Source organism: Salarias fasciatus, chromosome 16, assembly GCF_902148845.1.
Source record: "Salarias fasciatus chromosome 16, fSalaFa1.1, whole genome shotgun sequence".
NCBI lineage: Eukaryota > Metazoa > Chordata > Actinopteri > Blenniiformes > Blenniidae > Salarias > Salarias fasciatus.
The window spans coordinates 23575584-23599027 of record NC_043760.1 but is presented as its reverse complement, the minus strand read 5'-3'; the positions used below and the strand labels follow the sequence as shown (position 1 = coordinate 23599027).

General features: G+C 42.4%; 2 protein-coding genes across 3 annotated transcripts; both read left to right on the top strand.

The window, feature by feature from the left end:
• The first annotated feature begins 2464 nt into the window (after positions 1 to 2464).
• On the top strand, positions 2465 to 4620 carry atp5mc3a (ATP synthase membrane subunit c locus 3a). 2 transcript variants are annotated; one of them, XM_030112453.1, is made up of 5 exons: positions 2465 to 2538; positions 2730 to 2826; positions 3590 to 3664; positions 4024 to 4211; positions 4294 to 4620. In XM_030112453.1, exons 2-5 carry the CDS (start codon positions 2788 to 2790, stop codon positions 4406 to 4408), a joined length of 417 nt encoding a protein of 138 aa, XP_029968313.1. In that variant the 5' UTR covers positions 2465 to 2538; positions 2730 to 2787; the 3' UTR covers positions 4409 to 4620. The 2 variants fall into 2 exon arrangements, with proteins under 2 accessions (XP_029968313.1, XP_029968314.1); XM_030112454.1 differs by lacking the exon at positions 2465 to 2538 and adding an exon at positions 2598 to 2616.
• Positions 4621 to 6446: 1826 nt separating this feature from the next.
• On the top strand, positions 6447 to 23342 carry atf2 (activating transcription factor 2). The gene is made up of 12 exons (XM_030111943.1): positions 6447 to 6558; positions 7088 to 7160; positions 7785 to 7881; positions 7958 to 8076; positions 8159 to 8284; positions 8622 to 8800; positions 10130 to 10244; positions 11483 to 11575; positions 14622 to 14858; positions 15349 to 15555; positions 18139 to 18244; positions 21627 to 23342. Exons 2-12 carry the CDS (start codon positions 7113 to 7115, stop codon positions 21836 to 21838), a joined length of 1539 nt encoding a protein of 512 aa, XP_029967803.1. The 5' UTR covers positions 6447 to 6558; positions 7088 to 7112; the 3' UTR covers positions 21839 to 23342.
• The last annotated feature ends 102 nt before the right edge of the window (positions 23343 to 23444 follow it).

Sequence of the window (23444 nt, the reverse complement as noted above, 5' to 3'; positions counted from 1 at the left end):
CTTGGATGTACTCTGCCTTCACCTCCAGCGCCCCGAAACCCTGAGCTGCACAAAGCAGAACAGATGATAGGCTGAATGGCTTCTTTGTGAGTAACTCACTTCTACTGATAACACCTCCCCGTAGAACATATCCCAGCTGACACTGGATACAGGGGAGGGTGAGACCCTGCACAAGTTTCAGGTCTGTGGTCAATTCAAAGCCACCAATGAACTGAAACAAGCATGTCTTTCAGTTGTGGGCTAAACTGGGTTTATGGAAAAACACAAACATTGGTCTTTTGTTTTATCCTGCAAACTTGTGAACGCATTACAAGGGAAGAAATTGCATGCTGAATGCAGAGTTTTCACTGTGACATGGACGTCGAGGTGCAAATGGACTGATTACAAAGTACTAATGTGCCTGTTTTCTGCTGAACAGATCAGTGTCTTCGAGGAGTAAAACTTGATTCGTCATTATTGGACAAAACATGCTGAGAAATTCAACACTGATGTAGAGCTGGCTCAGTGCTGTGTTATAAAAGGTTTTGTAATAAAGGAAATATTTATAGTGCAGAACTGAAGTGAACTTCTGGCTCCGTCCTCCACAGCAGTTTTAGTTTTTCATGCGGCCCCTCAGGAAAATTAACAGTCCTCCTCCGATTTATAGCATCTCTGTTGTTGAAATGTTCATTGCAGATGCCGTCACTGATCCTTTGATTTTGATTCCAGTTTCTGACCCATGCTTCAAAATACCAATTACATCAAATCTCTAAATGCAACAACACACTCACACACAGATTTCAGTCTCCAGCTGTTTTTGCTGCCTGCCTCCATAATATGAAACATCAGAAAACCACGGCACAAGCACACTGCATAGATACTGCTTTAGTGATGCAGATTATCTTTTTCACAGGCCTGAACAAGTTAAAAATAAGTGCCGTTTCAGCATTATGCCATCTTCAACAATACATCCTCATGCAAAATAGAGTGAAAGTGTTTTAAAACCATGTACTCTACTTGCGGTGTCGAGCATGGATGCTTTCACAAATTCACCCTCACTGGCTTTAATGCTGTACTACTACAACAGTTTCTGTCTTGCACTGCTGCATAACTAAACTGCCAGCCCGATCAGGGCTTTTGCAATCACATGTAAATAAATTCTACATATATATCATGTTCCATGGCAAAATTCTCGCCTTTTTTGTGTGTAATTTTTATACCTTGCAACTACTTCAGTGTTTCGGTTAAAAGTAAAGAATACAGAGAAAAACACAAACTTATAAAAATGTGATAATAAAGCTGCTGCAACTGCAGACAATAATGACCACAAGAGGGTTCACACAGTCACCACAAAAAACACAGATCAGCCATTCATCCTTTTTACTGCTTTGTCCTGTTCGGGTCTGTGGTGTGGAAGAGCCGATCCCAGCTGACCATGGCAGAATACACCCTGGACAGGTTACCAGTCCATCACAGGACAGACAGAGGACAGGCAGTCTCACATACAGTCACATCTTGGCAGTTTAGAATCACCATTTAACATCATTTATATGTTTTTGGACTACAGCAGGAAAGAGGAGAGCAAAGAGAACAAACACACACTCAAGGAAAACATGGAAATCCCACATAGAGACACCCAGTCCAGATTTCTTACTGTGAGATGACATTATTCACCACTGTGATTCCAATATGAACCAGGTAGGCACAAAACTACATCATGGTGTTACAAGACAACTTCCAGGAAAAAAATTAATAGAAGCAAAATAAAAAAATAAAAGGTTAAGAGTAGAAACTACCACAAAGGAATACAGAATTTAATAAAAATCACAAAAAACAACTAGAACATGAATATTACCTACAAAAAAGCCCAATCTATCACACACAAAAAATAGGGGAAAAAAACTGAAAAAATGAACATTTAACCAGGAATTTGTTTTATGCAAATATCCCAAAAAAATGATTATGGATGTTGTACAGAAGATGGATTTGATTGAGAAAATCATCTAAGGCTAAAAGTGAATACATTTTATAAAAGGTTTAGAAAAATAGGACTATATGGCATGTGACACCTGTCAGAAAACAGCATAGAAATACTCACAAAGCAATTTGAAGTGTGTCCAGACACTTGTTTGTGCAAGTGTTTTTCATTAGAATATTGTTACATACATCATTTCATATTTCTGTGTTTATGAAGAAAATAAAAGAATACCAAGGTTAAAGAAAGGAAGCGTTCAAAAGACTTCCTGTAGTGAGAGGGTGTCCTTTTTCATGTCTGCCCTGCAATCTGTCGTCTCATAACCTTCTCACGAAGGAGAGCCGTTTAGTTAAAATAATAATTCTTTTAGTGGAATATTATTAGCGGTGTATTTATATTCATACATATATAATATAAAAAATTGAATGAGTTGAATTTGAGGTAGTTTGTGGATTGAAGCCTGTCCTGCGACCAGCTGTCAATAAAGTTTTGGTGAAATGACCTTCCCCTGTCATCATCCGGGCCTCTATATACGTCAGCGCGCGCATGCCCACTCTTCCACTGTGGTTCGACCTCTGCAGTCGGTGAGTGTGTCATGGCAGTTTGAATGAGAAGCCAATCTGCCTTCATCCTCTCTTTCAGCTCCGCTCCGCGTCGCGCCAGTGAGGACGGCGTGCAGCGTGCATGCCGACGTTCATCTGCGTGTCTGTATTTTCTCCGTGGCGCCGATTCACACCCGTTTGACCTTACTTCTCTCCGGTCTTTCTTCCCCCAGAGAGACCCGGGCTTCAACCAAACCTGACCGCACCGGTTAAAACTACCTGAAGTACAACATGTACGCCTGTGCAAAGTTCGTCTCCACGCCGGCTCTGGTGAGTTTTCCGCCCTCTCTGCGGTCCGGAGCTGCAGGTTTTGAGTTGAATTCCTCCGGTCGGTCCGCTGGGCCTCAGGTTGAACTTGACTGCAGCCTCCTGACAAGGGTATCGGCGGGTAGGCCGGCAGCCCGGCGGGCTAATGCTAAAACAGCTGCGGGGCTGCTGATCTGCACAGGCTGTGCAGATTCGGTGTGTTTTGGATGAAATGCATGCAGATTGTCTGCGGTTCGTGCACTTGTAGCTTCCCTGCAGCTGATAGCGGACATTTTCAATGATGGCCGAAAGCTAAGGTCATGTATTTCTCCTGTTAGCCGAGTGTAGCATAAAAGGCCAAGAAGGAATCAAACACAGGTTTCTCAGGGGCAGAATGCAGACTGAATTATGTAAATATAGGTATAACTCAACATTACTGTCTATCCCGTTTTCCAAGGTCATATTACTGGTATTTGGTGTCTTATTAATCAACTGACATTGCATTAGGATTAAATTAGCTACATCCCTCATAATGCTTCAGAATGGATTTATTGACCATAGAGCCTTAACAGAACCCAAACCTTTCTTTGACAGCACAAGTTGTACTTGCAGTTGTCACTAAATGTCATAGGTCACACTGTGTGTGCACGACAAGTGAATGACACTGACAAAGTGACATTCAAGGTGCCTCCCACCTGCACATGTGTCCACCGGTTGAACATGGTTATTATTTACAATGTTTCATGTGTAACTGTGAATTAAACATGATCATCTCTTGTGTCTGCAGGTCCGTGCTGGTTCCCGGGCTCTTTACAGACCCCTGTCTGCCTCTGTGCTGTCCAGGCCCGATGTCAAAACAGAGGTAAGAGGACAGGAGATGTCCTTTTGACTGCTTGGATCTGGATAGTTTTACTGTTTGGGAATTTAGTTATGTTGCATTGTATTCAAAATACCTACTTTTCAATTGCCAGTTGTTTAAAAATTCCAGGCTGGTTTTGCCCAAACATCAAAGGGCTGACCTTTCTACTGTTGACTTGTTCGAGTTTCTGTTGTAATCAGCTTTGTTGTTGAATCTTTGTTGTTCTATTTGACAGAAATACTTAAAATCATATTTACAGACTTGAATTTGACCTTTTTTTTTCCATCAGCAGTTGGTGTCATTGCAGCTTTGATTTGGTGTTTAAGGTGAATATTCAGTGTTTTTCCCCCTTCTTGCTGCAGAACACCGTTGCTCTGATGCCACAGAGTCCCATCAGCCAGGTACTGAGAGGCTTCCAGACCAGCGCTGTCAGCAGGGACATTGACACCGCCGCCAAGTTCATCGGCGCTGGAGCCGCCACAGTCGGAGTAGCTGGATCCGGTGCTGGGATTGGGACAGTGTTCGGTAGTCTCATCATTGGCTATGCTAGGTTTGTGTTCATCTTAAACTAATGAACATTGTGAATTTTCCTTAAAGCAAAACTTGATAAAAACGCTGACTCTCGTTTGCAGGAACCCCTCTCTGAAGCAGCAGCTGTTCTCATACGCCATCCTGGGATTTGCCCTGTCTGAAGCCATGGGACTGTTCTGTTTGATGGTTGCTTTCCTGATCCTGTTTGCTATGTAAAACTCTGCTGTCAGACAACTTTCATTACAGATGTGACTACATATTTTATTGTGGCTACCAAAATTGTTCCGTGTTGGTGTCATGGAAATGTACATTTTCAAGTCCTTCAGACACTGTTGAAATAAGCAAAACATGTATTGTACAAATGTAAGAAATTACGTGATTAAAATACATGTATTTGACTATTTACTGATGGCAGCAACTTTTGTCTGGAGCATCGTGCTAACACAGCATCGAGCAGTTGGTCCTCATGAATGTCATCTGTTATGTGAAGCAGCTGCTTGATCTCACCATGAATCAGCCTTGTTTCTTGCGTCACGTGCAAGCTTTTTGGGGTCCACCATAATGAATTCAGCTGCAGTTTAATAGTACTGTAATTTTAGGCAGCAAGTGAGTGCTTGCTTTTGTAAATGCCACTGAATAAATCTAGATGATTTAATTAAGCTAAGTATTGGGCTTTGATTTCCATTCATTCAAGGGTCCCTGGTGTAGTTTCAGGTGGTGAAGTACTGCAATCACTGAATCTCTCTGATGTTGGCTGCTTTGACACAACCAGTAGAAATCTCAAACATGTAGAAGGGTCATGGGTTTTTGATTGGACTTGCCTGATCCAAACATCATTCTTACATTTAAAGTCTTATATTCAAGTCTCTGCCTAATTTTGGGGGGGGGTTTATTTATTGAAACATGGGTTTTTCTACCATAAAGAGAGTCATTATCTAGAAAATGAATGTCAACAGGTTTTACTCACCACAGCTGCTTTAATTACTGATCCAAATACACGTGCACAGAATGTGCGGCCTTCACTGACAATAATGGTTATTTAACAAAACAATTACTTGCAACTTTAACAACATATTTTTATGTTGCCCTGTTCAGCCCAGCAGCAAATTTTTTTATTAAAGTGTTCTTGTAAATACTTTTTTTAAACTTGAAGGTTTCTAGTTTTACATCTGCTTCAAATTTTGTTCATGTCAGAGATGAAACTATTGACAATTTCTATTGAAGTTCAACTACTGTTACTCAAACTAGGAAATGTGTATCTTGTAAAAATTGTGTTTTTCTTCATAATTTCTCAAAGTATCTCCTATTTTAGACTACACTAAATGTAATCAAAAATTGCAGGCATTTGTTTAAGTGTACACAAAGAAAATATGTTTATTTGCTGGAAATCTCTTCAAAGTTAATAGAAATGAGATTACATTTAGAATTATTTTTTTATGAGGAAAAAACAGGGCAGTTTTCTGTAACAGTACAAGGCAAGGCAAATATATTCATTCAGACAGGGCAATTCACAGTGGTTTACAGAAATAAAAGAAATGCATTAAATCAAGGTGAAGGAGAATCTTAATCAAGCGATAAAGATAATGACATACATTCAAACAAAGTGATTACAAAAGGGATAAAAAGGAGAAATCATCAATTGAAAACTTTAATAATATAAAGGTGATAACTTAAGTAAAATAAACTGTATTAGAAAGCCTGGGAAATAAATGTGTCTGTGTGTTCAGCAAGTTTGTTCACTCGTGAGGAGGGTAGGATCTAAGAGGTGCTCCACCTTGTTTGCTTCTGACCCTGTAAACACTTATTAAACCTCTTCCTGTGGACCTCAAGGGTCTGGATGTTACATATTCTACTAGTAAATCTGAGATGTATTTCAGCCCAAGACAACTGAAAGCTTTAGAGACAAGAAGTAAGATTTTGAAGTCAATCCATTGACACACAGGCAGCCAAAGGGAATTATTTACTGGGTTTTAAAATGCACTTGGTTAGTTTTTTTTTTCCAGCTAATTCACATTGTTTATATACTCAGAGATTTAAAAAGTACAAGTACCTAAAACTACATCAATGTTTATTGATTTCACCGTGGTAAACAGATGATTCAATTGAACTGAGCATTTCTAACAGATTTAGAGTTTGTCCTGTGACTTAGTGAAACATTTAAAACAAATATATGCATATTTATGTGTTATAAGTAACACTGTGCACACTGGTAAGTAGAGTTACATTTTAATTGCGTTTCTAATAAAACCTGCACAGATTTGGCTGCCTGTTCCTGACTGTGACGTTTACGGAAGCGCCACCGCCAACTCTCGCGATATTTCCGCACGGCCGTGGGATTTGGGAAATCGAGGGTTGTGGCTGAGGGGGTAAGTGAGCTCATAAACTGACAGCGAATGGCTACAAAGACGCGATAAAAGACATTATTTCTGTGACCGTGAATTACTTGTGCTCCCGTTTAAAGAGACGGCCTTGGAATAAACGTTGACACCTCCCGTGTTTACTGTGATGTTTGGGTCCTAACATGGCGACGCTGGTGCGTTACCGTAGGGCTCAGGATGCTCCGTGGAGGCGGCTGAACAGGGGAGCTGTCTGCGTTCACGGCTGCTGTTTGTTGTCCGGTCGCTGTTTAATACACGGAAACTGTTAGTTAGAGAAGTCGGCGGGAGAAAAGCTGTGGGTTTTTGGAATCAGGTCGCTAATTTTTTTTTGTCCTAAACAAGTGAACCGAGACTCACCGTGATGACACCGAGGTGTAAACAAGCCCAGCAGCCGCCCTGCAGCCACAGGCTTTGTCCACATATCCAGATCTGCTTCATCACACTCAGAAAGAGTGGGGCACACACATGAATGCACGTCTTAAGAGCTGATATTTATCCACTTTTCTTTGTATTACAGGGCAAGGAAACAGGAATTCCTGAATATGAGTGATGATAAACCTTTCCAATGCACTGCTCCTGGCTGTGGACAGGTGAGTGTTTTCTCTTTCCACAGCTATGGAAGACTACAGTGTTAAATTTTCTTCCTGCCATCTTGTAGTTGTGCTGTACTCTCTGTTTTGGTTCACTATTTAGATACATGATTGCAGTTTCAAATGTTAAAAGCAGGTGTTTTGAGAGGATAAACTCCCTCCATACTGTTCTTGAATGCAGCACTTAGTTCAACAGCTGGTTGTTGCTATTTTAAAAAATCTGTGATTTTCTTTGGTTGAATTCCGCAAACTTGTTGTTGAGTAATGGACATTTCCTTTGTTTTGAAACCTACTCAAATTAATAGGTTGGCATCCAGCTCTGTTGAATTTGAATTGTAAAAGGTAATTTGATGTATTGAAACAGAATAACATTTGATTCTTTAGAAGAGCTCTAGATTTCAGTCCTCAGCCAAATGATATGTCAGTGAAAAAAGCGTTTGCCATCTGTGTTTTTATTTGATGCAAAAGTGACAAATATGTGTGAAAATATGAATAACTACATGAGCTAAGCAAGGCGGACAGAAAAATGTAATTAAACCTAATAATAATAAGTGTATATGTCAGGGTGATATTTTGCACACATGCAGAACATGTGATACCTTGTTTGTTTCTTTTATTGATCAGAGATTCACAAATGAAGACCACTTGGCTGTCCACAAGCACAAACATGAGATGACCCTGAAGTTTGGCCCGGCGAGGAATGACGGCGTTATCATTGCTGGTGGGTGCTTTTCATGTTCGTATGTGACTCAGCTTTCATACTGCGCTCTGTGTGCTGAGGTTTTGCTGCGTTGCAGACCAGACCCCGACGCCCACCCGCTTCCTGAAGAACTGTGAAGAAGTCGGGCTTTTCAATGAACTCGCAAGTCCGTTTGACCATGACTTCAAAAAAGCAGCAGAGGATGACATTAAAAAGGTAGGTCTTTATTGTTAAGCTGATAATTGGACCTTCTTTGCTGATGCTGATTTGTCCCGCTGTGTTTGGTGCTGTGCTTCAGTTACCCCTGGACTTGTCGCCTCTCGCAACGCCAATCATACGCAACAAAATCGAAGAACCCACAACTGTGGAGACACATCGAGATAGTCCTCTGCCTCATCCAGAGTCTACAACAAATGATGACAAGGTGCTTGTTTTTGTTTTTTATTTTTTTGTCTCAGTAGTTACAACAATGTCCTCCTCTAATTCAGCTTTAAATCTACAACTCCACTGAATGAAATAGTCATTTTGAAGTGTTTCATTTTCCTCCTTTCAATGATTTTTACTTAACTGATAAAGTGAAACTTCTTCTTTTGTTTTGTTGTGGAAACAGTGAAAAATATTTGCTGTACTCCACATAGCAATCACTCCTGTTTCTATTGTTCGGGAAAGCATAAAGTAGCAGCATCATTTGCGAGGAATATCTAGTAATCTGGTTTTCATTCAGCACTTCTTGCAGCTAAGGTCTTGTATGATGTTTCCAGGACTTATCTTTGCAGCCAGCCTCACTGCCAACATCCACTATAGTCCATCCTGCATCCCTCCAAGTTCCCAATGTACTCCTAGCAACCTCAGAGGCTAGTGTTGTAATACAGCAAGCGCTCCCATCGCCAACATCTAGCTCTGTTATTACCCAAGTCCCATCCACTAATAGGCCTATAGTGTAAGTAATTTAATATGTCCATTTTTTTTAAATTCCTAGTTCTATTTAATCATCTTTTCTTTTTTTGAATACATTTTGTCTTAGTACGCTCATATTCCATGAGGCATGTGCTTGTTTGTTTTTAAGTTTATCTTTGCACTTTTAAGGAACGTTATTTTTTTGCACTGTCTACATGAGTTTCATCTTCAAAAAGAAACACTCAGTGTTGCTCTATAATATAACAGGTGTATCTAAAAAAAACGGATAAAATGATTGAGCCTTTAAATTAAAAACGGTTATAAATCATGTAAACCAAAAATACAACATCTCAAAATAACAAAATATTGAACTCGATCACAGGTGTCTGCTACGATTTTTTAACCTGTGATTTAGAATTATCAAAATTTAGAAAAATAATTTAAATTGAAACTTCTTGCTTTATATGTTGTGCGGGTGTAGAATTAATTGCCAAAAAAATAACTGTTAAAATGTTTTAGATACACCTGTATAAATTAAAAGTTTTTATTGTTTCATCCATGTCAATGGTTCTTTTTAAACATTTAATTCACAGGGAGACCTCCTGGATATTTTATCATGTAGATTTGACAGTTCTTGATAGATGTGGAAAATTTTCAACTCTTTAAAAAAGAAATTGCCTCTGTTGTGTGGAGACGTAGACGTCAGTTTAGAAAATGGACAAAACTTAAGGAACATCGGTCGTTTTTATTTTTCTGATGACGAGTTGGAAAAACGTTGTGGGTCAGTGTGCGCTGAAGCATTAGGAATGCAGTGCCATACACTGATTTCCTCTGTGTGAATCTCTGTGCAAGTTTAGGTTAAAACTGGGGTAAATATCGTAGTCAGTCACACATGGACTCATTAGATGTGTGTGTGGCGTGAAGCCTTTTCTCCTGCACATCGCCAAGTGCAACTAGTGACTGACGTGAACAGGAGTGTTTTGTGTGATTTTTCTTGTGATGTTTCACAGTAGTGTGGATATTCCTAAATGTTCATCAGCATTTTAAAGCCTTGACATGGATGATGTGATGAAAACTTCTGGTGTTTCCTGGTTGTGAAATCTCCTTTAGCAGACATCTCTATATGGGCAACACTGAAGTCGCTTTACTAGCTTTATTGTGAAGATACCGTAGATTTTCAGTAGCCTTGTTCGACTCTGTTACACAGCAGCTGTTTTCATAAATCTCTTTTGATTTCCCTCCGTTGTTGCTTGCGTCCGACATTGTTTTTTTTTCTGATCACCCTTTGTTTTCGTTTTAAGACACTTGCTGAGTTGTGATTTGATTACCGAGCTGTTTGCCTCATTGTGACTTCCTGTCTCTCCTCTTTTAGCCCAGTGTCTGGTACCTTCCCTGTCCTCTTACAGCTGCCTAATGGCCAGACCATGCCTGTCGCTATACCCGCGTCTATCACAAGCTCAAGTGTACATATTCCAGCTACAATCCCAGTGAGTCTTTTGCCACATACACCTTGTATGGCCTTTGTTTCATGCCTGCACAGTTCTTTACTCATTATTGAAATACGTTCCTTAATGAAGAATTGCATAATCCTCTGCTTTTCCAGATTTACACATGAATCATTGAACTTGGCCTTTCACTTGATATATCATTTCTTCAGTTACCACAATTCTGAATTGGATCTGGAAACTTTTGCACATCAGCAAATTCGAAATCCTCCTAAAGTCACGTTTACATGATGCATTAGCCGTGGAGGTGTATTAGTTAATTCAGCAGAGGGACTATTTACAGCTTTGGCACCTCGGATTTGGCAGCCAGTTCATAGCAGAAGAGAGTTGAGTGAAATAATGGACCTCCAAGTACAACTGTGTGTCACTGTGACAAAGACAGGCGGAGGCGCGGCAGCCAGCAGGCTTCAGTCCAGGGCACTTTACTGCTATTTGTCCTTGTACGATTAAAATTGACGCTCTTGATTCCTGGCAGTGCTGATAGATGATGCGATTGATATGTTTTGTAAGCTGCTGTTCATGCCAGCACCTCACATAAAAAATATGTTACAAATGAAAGTCTTGTTTTTTTTGTTTTTTTTTTTTCGAACTCCCCCATGTGGAAGCTTGTCTGGTTGTTCACTGTTGTGCTGATTGTCTGTGTGGAACACTGAACAGCAGATGATTATCTCCTGATAGCTGCACAGCAGGGAAAAACCTCTTTCTTTCCGGTCTGTGGGGATAGGAAAAGCCTTTGACAAGTAAAAGAGGGCAAAAGTAGATGGAGAACACGAGCCACCAGTGGGCCCTTCTTTCACTCCATCATCTCCACCTCCTCCTCCTCCTCCTCCTCCTCCTCCTCCTCAGCCCTCCCTCCCTCCCTCCCTCCCTCCCTCCGTCTCATTGTCAGCGGCTCTGAAAGGAGGCCTGAGTCTGGCCTCCTGACTCATGTCTCTCCATCCTCTCCTCCGTTTCCCTGTCCATATGCTCGCACGCAGGCAGGCAGAGGTTCATTAGCGTGCACACTGCATCTCCATGTGGCGCTGCCTCCACAAAATAACAGGCCATCCAGCCTAATGAGGCTGAGATATGAGGAAACTCTGAGAGCCTGCCATGAGCGCGTGTGTGCATGTGTGTGTGTGTGTGTGTGTGTGTGTTGTGTGGGGGGAGCCTCGCCTGCCTTTTCACTGCCGAAGACTAATTTTCCCTGTGCTCATCTGTGTCCGTGTCTGTGCCGTCAGCTTGTCAGACCTGTCACCGTCGTGCCTAACGTCCCCGGGATCCCAGGACCTCCTTCGCCACAGCCTCAGACCGTCCAATCAGAAGCAAAGCTGGTATTTATCATCCTATCTCTTCTTAACGTCAGATATCATGCCCGCGTTGAAGCTGTTATTTCCCATCTGAGAGAAACGATAACGCCGAGGTAATAAGAGAGCGTGACTAACTGGAACAATGAGACAATATTTTTTGAGGGAACGAGGTTGATACCACGAGATGCACTCGTAGTCTTCCAAAATAGTTATAGAGTGTAGTTATATTTCATATTCCTCTTTTTATGGCCAAGCTGTTCTTCTGCGTCTGGAGTAGGTAATAAAGTATCTGCAGCTATTTTGATGTTTAAAGTTTAGTGAAACATAACAAATTACAAGCCTAACAAATGCAGTGATAGTAAGGCGACCATGACGGTGAGATATTGACAATAATTTTGAAATAAAAACTAATAATTACTCACTACGTGTTTGTATTTCAAGGCTTTTTTTCATTTTGCTGTTTTCCTCCTGTGTGACACTCGAGTAAATGAAATTAGCAATGACATTTGATTTTCTGAGTCTTTTTAGGTGTGTATTGTAATTAATTCATAATTGAGAAAGAAGCGTGCATATCATTGTGAAGTGCCAATAATCACAGCTGCCCTGATTTAACACGATGCAGCCGCGGCTCCGAACTCCTCCACCCCTCCCCAGTAACTCACAGCCGTCTTGTGGCCCTGTATTGGAAGTGATAGTTGAAGGGCAGGGATATAAAGTGCTGCGAGGGAGTTCAGTGGCAATGTGATGAAGCACGGATCACAGAACCTGTAAGTGTTCGCAGCATGCTCCGCCTCTGGAAATTAACAGATAAGCTGCAGAGGGGAGGTGTGCATGTTGGGAGGGAAGGATTGATCCTGACTGGCGAGGAGGAGGAGGGAGGAAGACGGGCGGGGGGGGAGGGAGGGAGTTGTCGGGGATCATGGGCTACGGAGATGACAAACGTGGAGACAGCGTTGTGCTCAGCACGCCGTCACCAGGGCCAACCAGCGTGGGGAGGGGAGGCGGGGTGGGGGCAACCAGTGAAAGCCAGCTGGGGGCATCCTGGCACATGCTCAGCGAGGCACATTAAGTCGGCCTCACCCTGCATGGAACCTTTTGTTCAGCAGAATCCTGCCTGACCTGCATCCCCCCCTCTCACTCACGCCGCCTCCCACCGCACTCGGCTCATCAGCAAACACCTAATGAGCCTGCGTCAAGAAAACAGACCCCCAGCTCAACCTGCCCGCTCCCCGCACCCACCCGGCTCTCGGGGGGCGCGGAGACGGCACTTTACAAGGACTGATGATGCTGCAAAGACCACAATAATGATAATTAACTTGCTGAATTTAGAAGATTATGCTGTTAATTAGTTGCAAAATAAAGATAAGTAATATAGTAGCAGATGGTTGAATAACACCCATGAGATGGAGGGTTATTACACTGATGAGGTTTCCATGGCAGAGATGAAATATGAATCTGACTGGCTTTTTCTCGCTTTCTATGGGCCATTCCGGGAGAATAATATCTTGTTTCTGCCAGAAGAGCTTCTGGAAGGGTATTACACGATAAACTAATTTGGTAGATAGATTGGTCTGGCAAAGGTAGTTGTTAGAATAATGCAGTCCTCTGTTTTCCCATGTAAATGTATTCCCCCTCACTTTGTTATTGCTCCGAAAGGCTCATTCACTTTCACCTTGTTTGTTGAGTGTTTGATGCGAGAGGAATTGACCCGTGAGTCTCGGACACCAATCTCTGCAGGAGTATAGTCGCCGCGAATGGGAAGTGATTGTGTGTGGCTGCTGGAAGTGTTCGGGCAGCTTTTTTTTATGTGGATACTTTGGGTCACATTATGTGCCGTGCCTGACCAGATTACAACATAAGAAAAACAAATGGCAGCTGTGTGTGCTATTCGCGAAAGCCTTGTGCCTTTCAAAGGTGAGGTGTCCTTTTTTTATAACCTTTATTCAACAGAAAAATGAGTTTGGAGGAGGATCTTCCTCATAACCTTGTAAACATTGTTGGTAAGGATTTCAGGGATTCAGCCTCTTTTTTTCTTTTTTTCACCACTGGCTGTCCTAAATTCAGTCACTTCATTGAGGCTCAATATTTATGTTGATCTCCAATTAAATGAATTAAGCTGAATGGTAAATCAAGTCGAGTTTTTCATTAAAGGGGTATTGTGCAAAATCTAAGCACTGCCTCTTCTGTGCATTAGGTGGCAGTAGTGAGTCAACCAGTTTATCTTCAATCCAGCTCTTTTGTGTTCCTGTCAGGTTTTTTTTTTTTTAATTTTTTTCCTAAAGTTAATAATTACTAAGCACCTCCAGCCTCTGTTATGTTTACTGTTCAATTTCAGTCTGCCATTTTTCTGACTCGGAGCTGGATTTACAAAACTGGATACATGAACATCATTGGAAGGACATCATTTATGGTTTTGGAGACCAATTCTTGTTTTTCCTTGTTAAAGGTGCATTAAGGAGTTTTTCAACCTTAAAAATACTTATTTTCCACCATAAATATGTTACACATTTTTAATGATGTGTACAATGTGCCCTGACATATTCATTACAAGTACCGCTATCAGCGCTAAATTGTCACTTGAAAGTTGCAGTGCCGGTCCGGCACCAGAGTTTTTTTCGGGAGAATTTGAGAGGAATGACATAATGCGCGCTCCGGCTGGTTAAGTTTCGTTTTGTCCGCCATTACTCCGCCAGATGCTTAGTGAGCAACAACTGAGCAGGATCTTCCAGAAAGTAAGAAAAGACCGGCTTCTAGCACTGCCACAGCTCCAGCACAGACTCCACCAGGTAAAAGAAACTTAAATTTTACTTGAGCGCTACTAAAAGAGCGAGGAAGGAGTTCCTCTCTTCCGTGCACGCAAGCCACAGGCATGAGTTTTTCACTAAGCTGCATTACGCCCAAGGCCTGCAGGGGGCGCTGTTTCGCATAAAACGTGCAAACTCCTCAATGCACCTTTAAGGATAATATAAATACCATTAAGCGGTCGCACAGACACAATACACTTTGTCAAACCTCCCACATGTTTCCTGAGATTTTATGGCTGATTTTCCTTGTTTTTTTTTCCTTGCAGAAACTGAAAGCCACGTTAAGCCAGCAGCTTCCTCAGGTAACAAACGGAGATGGAGGTGAAGTCCAGAGCAGTGCCGTAACCCACACTGCGGCTCCAGCATCTCCCGCCCCGCCCCCGACTCCCGCCCCCGCCCCTGCCGCCGTCCTGACTCCGGCTCCGGCTCCTCACCTGGCCACGACAGAGGAGCCGTCAACACACTCCCTCCAGCAGCCGGCCACCTCCACCACAGAAACGCCGGTCAGTATCCACAGCTGGAGGAGGCACTTCAGACCTTATATCTACTGTAGACCAACAACAAATTCAATTTTGTCATCTGTCTTTATGAGCTAGGCTTCATCAAGATACCTAACTATAAAAATACTGTATTAATATTCAGTTTTAAGGATTTTTCCTGCCTGTTTTAGGCTCTCTGACTCTGGTTCCATAAATGTGAATCTGTTTTATCACGTCTTTAATATTAGTGAGTGATGGTTGAGACATTTCAAGTTGCGTCTCAGCAATTCGGAAAAGAACAATCATTTTCATCCTTCTTGACAATTTAAAGACTGCATTGTGAATCAGATAATCTGGACTGATGATAATTGAGAGTTTAGGTCAAGAGTGTCAAATTTTGCAGTTCAGTCCCAGTAAAACAACGGCATGAAAACAACCACGACTCCAACCCTTTTAAAAATATAAACCCACGTTTGGCATAATTTGTATTTTTATTGTTTTCGGTGTTGTGCAGGCATCCCCGGTGCCCCCAGCGCAAAACCCTCCCAGCACAGGGGGCCGGCGGCGCAGAACCACGAGCGAAGACCCCGATGAGAAGCGGCGTAAGTTCCTGGAGCGTAACAGAGCGGCGGCTTCCCGCTGCCGGCAGAAGAGGAAAGTGTGGGTCCAGTCCCTGGAGAAGAAGGCCGACGACCTGAGCTCCATGAACGGACAACTACAGGTGCTGCTCACATCTCTCCTCTCAGCTAACGCATGCCGAAGCCGCTCCTTCGCCCGCCTTTGTTGGTATTCGGTGGTAAATTTGTCTTTGTGTGCTGGCGTGCCCGTCTATTTATCAGCGCCCGCGCAGACTTTTCCCTTCTGCGGTGATGAAGTCATTAAAGCCGATTAAGAAGAGCTGCCGCGTGACAGCAGCGGTGTGTGAGCCCTTTACATCGATATGTCCCTGTCAATAAAGATGTATCCTCCAGATGTCAGTCGCACACAAGCGTGTCTTCGCTTCTGTCTCGGCAGTTTACTGAATGGCCTCAAAAATCTCCCAGGGAAAGGTGTCTTTTTGAACCTTCATTTCACTGCGAGCAATTAGGATCTGATGCTGACAAGTTCGAAACAGTTCATGTATCTGCTGTCTCTGTTGATAAGTGTGAGCCGGGGGTGCGGCACATCGGTGTTCCACACAATTAAATGAGATGTGCTGTTTATTTGCTCACTGTCTTATTTTCTATGAAAGCGGAATAAGATGCGGAGGGTGGAGGAGGGGAGACGCAGCAGCTGAAAATAAATGAGTTCATCTTGTTAATATCTGGTTCAAACTGCAGCTATCAGAGCTCGTCATGGGTGCGCTAACCAGGCTTTTTATTTAAACCGAGGCTGATGAAAAGGGGAAGGATAGGTGAGCGTCTGAGGTTATAAATAGAGAGCGCTTCACGGTTAACTACAAAGAAAGGAACAACATGTGGCAGAGAATAAAGGGCGCTTTATACAAAGGCATTAATCAGCAGTGCAGTTTTAGTTAAAACCCCCATGCTGACACGGCCCAGCTGATCAGCGAAACTGCCTCTAATGATGCACAATTATTTTAACATCATCCTTAACTGGCTTTTTAATGAGGTGTCAGACCAGGCAGCTCACAGAGCCTCCAACATCACCCAAGGCCCGTTCGCCCAATTTTGATTAATTCACAAAGTTAGGAGCAAGTTTTTAACTCTTGAAAGTTCATTTTCAAAAGCCTGTGTTTGATATTGTTGTTGTTACACTTAGTGCAGCATCAGCGACGGTTCTACTGTCGTGTTTCTCATGTCACCTTTCAGACAAACGAGCCTCGCCGTTATGAATTATAAAGAATGTTTTCAGAGGGAGATTATGCTCATACTGTGTGCCAAAGTACAGTGAGTCGGTTGTTGGCTACATGTGAAACATAGGCTGCTTCCAGCTGTGTTTAAATCTGTCGTACAATAGCTCAGCCCTGCCAGCAGCAGCAAGACTAAACAGATGGAATCAAATAAATTGGCTGCTTTTAGACTAATAGATTAAGCCACCCTTAGTCCTTTTAAAGGAGAGGAGAAGGAGCTTAAATCTGCCATTGGGTGTTCAACGGGCCCCCGGCCGCTCTAAATCCAGTTAAAGTCACCTTCAGCGTAATGTGGCTCACTTTTACGACATGCAGAAATCCTCGGCTCCCTCGGGAGCCGTAATGACATAAGAGTGTAAATCTCGACGGCATCTACGAAGTCGCACTGACAATCTGAACGGTTCACCTCTGACAAATGTGCTGCGGGGTAGCCATTGAAGGCCCATAATTATTGTGCAGGAAAAAAACATAAATGAAAAAGTGCATCATACTTTATTCTGAATTCATTCATTATACTGTTACCTTCCCTTCCGTTGGCTGCTTCTCCTGGGAGGAAATACGACTTTATTTGGGACAATGCGGTGGTCACGTGGGCTTACTGTACACCGCAGACCCGGACTCTTTAACCCTTTGAACTCATTTATGAATAAAGGTTAAAGAAAAGCTACAGTCGAGCCGGAGCGTTGGGTAATTCTGTACAGTCGCAAAGTGAATTGAAAAGTAGTATCAGATCTTCACATAAATGGATTTTGAAGAAACTGGCTGTTTTAAAACACGTTGCTGAACCGAACTGAGATATTTTGTGGATGGAGTCTGGCTCGATCCTTCTGTTTCTTCATATGAACACGTGATCAGGACTCTGGAGGAGTCGCGCTTTCACTTCCAGAACCCCCAGGTCTTATTTATGCTGAAGATAATTCCTAAAATAACACTGGCTGTTAATTTGTGGTTGTTTTCTTCTGTTGCTGAATGAACTAGATGCCTTACCGCTGCAATTACATGATGAATCCGTCGCAATGAATTACACCAGTCTTTTGTCCAGCACTGTGTATTTTTTCTTATTCAGACCAATTGTTTTTGTGGTTGCTTGCTTTCATCGAATACACTCTGTTAGGTGAAAACATGGGCAAACGGTTAAGTACATTTTAGCCAACATATTTATCATATATGAAAAATGTGAATTGAGATTATCAATCCTCCATAATGAATGGTTTGTGGTGTTTGAAAAACCAGATATATGTAAAAAAAAAAAAAAAAAAAAAATCCTAAAAGGAAAAAGTGTAATTTCTGTTTTGATTCACACCAAAAACTTGAATCTGACCTTCTGTCGCCTGTTGGAAAATCACTTTGGAGGATTTGAACTGTGTTGCACCTGTCGTCTGTTTGTCTTCATGCTTTCATTTGACACCCCTCGCTTATTGAGTGCCGCTGTGTGTCTCCGCTCTCCTTAAGAATGAAGTCACCCTGCTGAGAAACGAAGTGGCTCAGCTGAAGCAGCTTCTTCTGGCTCATAAAGATTGCCCTGTAACCGCCATGCAGAAGAAATCTGGCTATCACAGTGAGTAATGCTCCATTATTTTCAGCCCGAGGCTTCCAGTGAAACGTGTCTAAAATGAGCTCCGGCTAACCACTACAAGGACATGTCTTACTTACGGCCAGACACAGAGCTCGTGACTTATTAGCTTCCTTTTTCTGTTTGTTTTTTGAAAAACTTTCCAAAAGTTTGGGTATTTATTTATGTGCGAGGGGATTTGAGAAACTCTCGGGGACGGTATTGTCCCCATCTGTTGAAGAGGCCACAGGTGGCATCCTCAGGCAAGCAGCGTTTTCTCCTCATCTGACACCCAAATAAACATTTGTTAGATGAAGTTAAATGTATTTTTCAGAATGGATGCTGAAGCACCAAATGCTCCAGAGTCAAAAACTGGATTGTAAAGCATGATCTCTACTTATTTGTCTCCTACAAATAGTAATTAAAGTGTTTATCTTTGATGTCTTCAGCTTAAAACGATCATCTATATGAATGTTTTGAATATGTGAGGAGATTGTGCCATTTCCAGGCTTCTCTTTTGAGTTTCGGTGTGGTGCCATCACAGGGCCTCATTTAGAATCATATCGCCTATTTTTCTTCGTTTCCTCGGACTGGCGCTCTGTCATCCCGCTTTTCAGCTCATAACTCACCGTCTCCCTCAGACGAGCCGGCGTTCGCTCCAGGCCACTTCTCCACCGCGCTCCCAAAGCCTCCGCTGACTTGTATTGACAATGATCGCCGCCGAAATGAGTCCATTAAAGCGGCGAGCTCGACAGGACTGCCGAGCGTTCTCGTCGCGAGGTGTCCGCCGAGCGACGCTGTTCATTATGCGTCTCTTATTGCTAAGCGTTTGGCAGACACGCGTCAGGTGCATTATGGGACTGATGGCTTCCCGGCCAGAGCGGGCTGTCAGAGCCAGGTCTCATTTGGTGAGGTGCAGATTGTTTTTAGCAGGATCTGCAGATGAATTGGGTCATCTTCCTCACAGGGTTTGCTGAGGAAGCCTCTCTTCTCTCTACAGATCTCCGTAAAGGATGACATTTGAAGCACCTTCTTTTTTTTTTCTTTTTTTTTTTAAACCCTGATTGGAAAGTATAACCTCATCCATACTCGCGTTCATCGGTTTGGTTCGTGATGACAGCTTGTAGAAAGTCGACTGCATAAACTAATCAGTTACAGAAAAAGTTATTTTGAGATGCGTACAGTTAAGGATGTAAACTGACAGCAGTACAAACCAACATGGAGAATATAAGTAAGATGTTGGACATTCATGAGTCACCAGAACGGATTATTGTTTCTTGGATTTTATTCTATGAACTGAACCTGAGATTCAGACGTCACTCCTTAAAAGAAAAAAAAAAGTCCTTTAATGAATGTTTTTGTGAGCAGTGTGTAACAGGGTTCAGCTCACAGCCCACAGTCTTCAGTTCAGTTGAGAACTGATGTTTTGAAGGGCTGTGAGACAATATTAACTTTGTGTAAGATTAAAGAATGCTTTGTAATAAAACCAAACTAGTGTGCCACTATGAAAACATTGAATTGAAAATCATACAAAAGCATCAAGTAAATTGAGAAAGACAAAACAAAATAATAATAAAAAAATAAAATTGATGTTAAAAGTGAGTTTTATCAAGATATTTCTAAAAGAAAACTAACTTCAGCCTGTAAAGTGAAGCAAGTTCAGGCGTGACCTGTTCATCAATCATGTTTCGACCCTCATCATTTTCTTTGCTCTACCTGTCAGAGACTCCTCGTGTCCTGAGGATGGAGAGAGCTCCGCCACACTGGAAGTGAAACCTGCTCACACCAGGATAAAAAACATCCCAAAAACACATTTTGACCCATTTGCACTGACCTTTTTTTTTAATCAACTGAAACGAGTAAAGGCACAGACGTGAACGCTTCTTGCTGCAAACTCAGCTGTGGTTCTATTAAAGTTTGACCATCGGTTCAACACAGAACCAAGGCTGTAAACGGACCTGGTAAAACAAAAAAAACTTAAAATATAGCTATAAATTGCAATATAGAGGTAGATTTTCCAATATGTTTCCAGTAATCCCCTCAACAGCAGATCTGCTCCCTGTTGCAGCAGCACTACTGTTTGTGTTAATTAGAAAAGTGCCTGACTTGACTCACTTGACTCGCTCACTGCTGTCCAGTCTTCCAGCTTTCTGTTTTCTCCATCTTATACATCCCGTAAGACCCCGCTGCCCTCCAGACCCCGTAATACCCTTCATCGTCCTGCCCAGGCGCAGCCATGGCAGGTGGAGGGAAATTACCCAGACTGCCCCACAAACAAGCCAGGACATGCTTTCGCTTGGCACGCCGAGCCGTCCATCTGTTTACAGCGAACCTTGCTTCAGAAACCCGGAGAGCGGGAAAAGAAGCCCTCCGTGCCCGGGGAACCAGAATTTTTCCAATATTATGATGTATCAGCCAGCCACCACTTAACGCCGTTAGGAGTAATAATGCTCGCTTCAACATGGAACAAAACCACCAGGCTGATTTATTCTGAGCCTGACCTTCTGCGCGGCGAAACAGCAAGAGAGTTTATAGCTGTTTGACATTCACTCGCACTAAATCACCCGGTCAAAGTCCAGTCAGGAAGGCGGACGGGGGCCTGGAATGTGAAGGCGTCTGTGCGTCGCGCTTTAATTGCTACGAAATCCGTATTTTAACAATTCCAAACGCGAGGCCTCAGCCATCAATTACAAAGTGCCATAGCAAGTGACTTCATATCATTAGCAATATTAATTATCACGGTGCTCCTTATTCCTTTATGAAACAGAGCATGAGAGTGGAGTCTCTCTCTTTTTTTTCTTTTTTTTTTTTTTTTTTTCCATCAGGATCCAATTAATTCAATGCAACTGCCTAACAGCTGGTGGCATTTCGACTCCAAGTCTTCCCTACTCTCCAGTGTGAGCATCATTAAAATCAGGTGCTGTAATCATCTGTCGCTGCAGTAGTTGGCAAGGTAACAAAAAACAAATGAGAATGCAGTTAGGGATGGGAAACACTGCCACATGCCCCAGAATGTAATGTACACTTATGATGTGGGTTTAAATTGACATTGGAGCTTTAATTAAAGGAAAGGGTGCAGAAGTAGCATTATGGGGATTAATGAAACGCTTTGCTCGCGCTACATGCAAATAGCTGTGTTATATCTGATTGGGCCTGTGTGACGCGGCCATCCCAAGCCTTCTGGATTATATCTGGAGCGGTTAGAAACCGACTTATTGTTGTCTTAAAGGCAGCCGGACTTTCAGTGGACATTTCACCCCCATCCATGTATCAGATTTTGTAAATGTTGAGGGAGGTGTTCAAACACCTTGTGTTTATTTTTTTCATGTCGACACCTCCGAGTGAGAGTTGAAAACGTCTGCAGAATTGTCTTCTCGCGTCGTTTCAGTCTCCGACAAAGACGAGAGCTGCGAGGAGATGTCCGTCCCCAGCAGCCCCCAGAACGAGGCCATCCAGCACAGCTCCGTCAGCACCTCCAACGGGGTCAGCTCCTCCTCCTCCACCACCACCCCGGCCGCCTCGGCCCCGTCCGGCCCCGCCACCGCCGCCGCGGCCAACCAGAGCACAGAGGAGGGCCAGTCCCAGCCTTCAGGGAGCTGATCGGCCCGACGGGGCGCCGCCGCCTCTCCCAGCCCTCTGATCAGCGGGGGAAAGGGAGTCTCTCTCTGGGCTCCAGTTCGGACCGCACTCTTGACTTTTACTCTCGAATGGTTTTCTTTCCGTTTGGTCCATTTTGTACGTCATAGACAATGCTTTGAAAGATGCAATGTTTTCTCTGGAATTGATGGAGACAAAAAGAAAAGGCACTTTAGGTGTAAGATTTAAAACATGTAATTCTTACTGTTTTTCTATTTATGTGACTTATTTATCAATTTTTATTGTAATTTTTATTTCAACGCCATCAGTGAATTGTTAGGAACTTTACCAAAGTGTGTTGTGGCTTATCTGTAATTTATTTGATCTCATGACTTTTGTAAACACTAACTTCGCCATGAAGTGACTACAAATACTTTTTCTTGTTGTTGTTGTTGTTGTTGTTTGCTTTTTTCCATTTTGCACATACTTGAGAGATGACGGGTTTGCTTTTTATGGAGATTGACAGTCCACAGGTTAGAGATCACACTGATGTGTATGGCGAAATCAGATTTTAAAGCTGCGTGTGTGTGTGTGTGTGAGAGATCAGCTGGAGACTCATTGTGCAGTTTGAATGTTTTGAGCTCACCTCCGCTTGTAAAACGGTGTTGCGGAGGTGAGCAGCTTAGACGCGTGTGAGTGAATGAGTGTGTGTGTGTGTGTGTGTGTGTGTTCTTTCATTAACATTCCATGTGTAGCCTGATTGTCCTGAAGCAGTGATTGTAGGGTTGCAGTACCTTTTTTTTTTTTTTTTTTTTTTTCCATTACTCAATCATGGTGATGTTGACTTCATTCAGTGCCATTAATGTTTTTTGTAGAAATGACTTCCCGCCACTTTCAGTGCAGGTTAGCTGATTGCTGTTCTCTCTCTAAGGTTCTCATGAACCCGATTGCTCAGTAGAGATCTCTCGCTTTGTATCCAGTCTTTTGCTTTACCAGTGACTCTTTCTGGCTTTACTGTCTAATGCAGAACACTTTAAGGAACATTAGGCTGTTTTCATGATTGCAATCCTAGATGACATTTTTAGAAAACATTGTAAATACCATCAATGATACATTTTATGTGATCTTTCTTGGTATTATGTAAATTGTTTTTTTTTTTTTTTTTAATAGGATTGTCTGGATTCTGTAGCTGATGAGCCCTTTTGATCACATGAACTCTGTTAGCAGTTAAGAACTGACCTTTCATTCCGATGCCGCCTCTTCCTGACTCCGTAGGCTGTCATGTAAAATTTAAAAGCATTCAGATGTGAACTGGAATCACATCATGTATATTAGACTTACGCTAGTACAACTCTGTAGGAACTGTGAGCATTTTCTCATTGGGGGGGAAAAAAAAAAAAAAAGAAAAAAATAGTGAGAATTAAATCGCTCCATGAGTCAGTTGGCCTTTTTTTTCTCTCTCTTCTCTTAGTCTGTACTGGCTTACTACTGTGTAGTTTTACAAGAAGCTAACACCTTGTTTTATTTAGGAAAAAAAAAGAAGGGAAAAAAGCTGTTTTTAAAGTTTTACTGCTCTGTGTTATCTGCATGAGATAATAATTCTCTGCGAGAATTTTACCTGTTTGTTTAA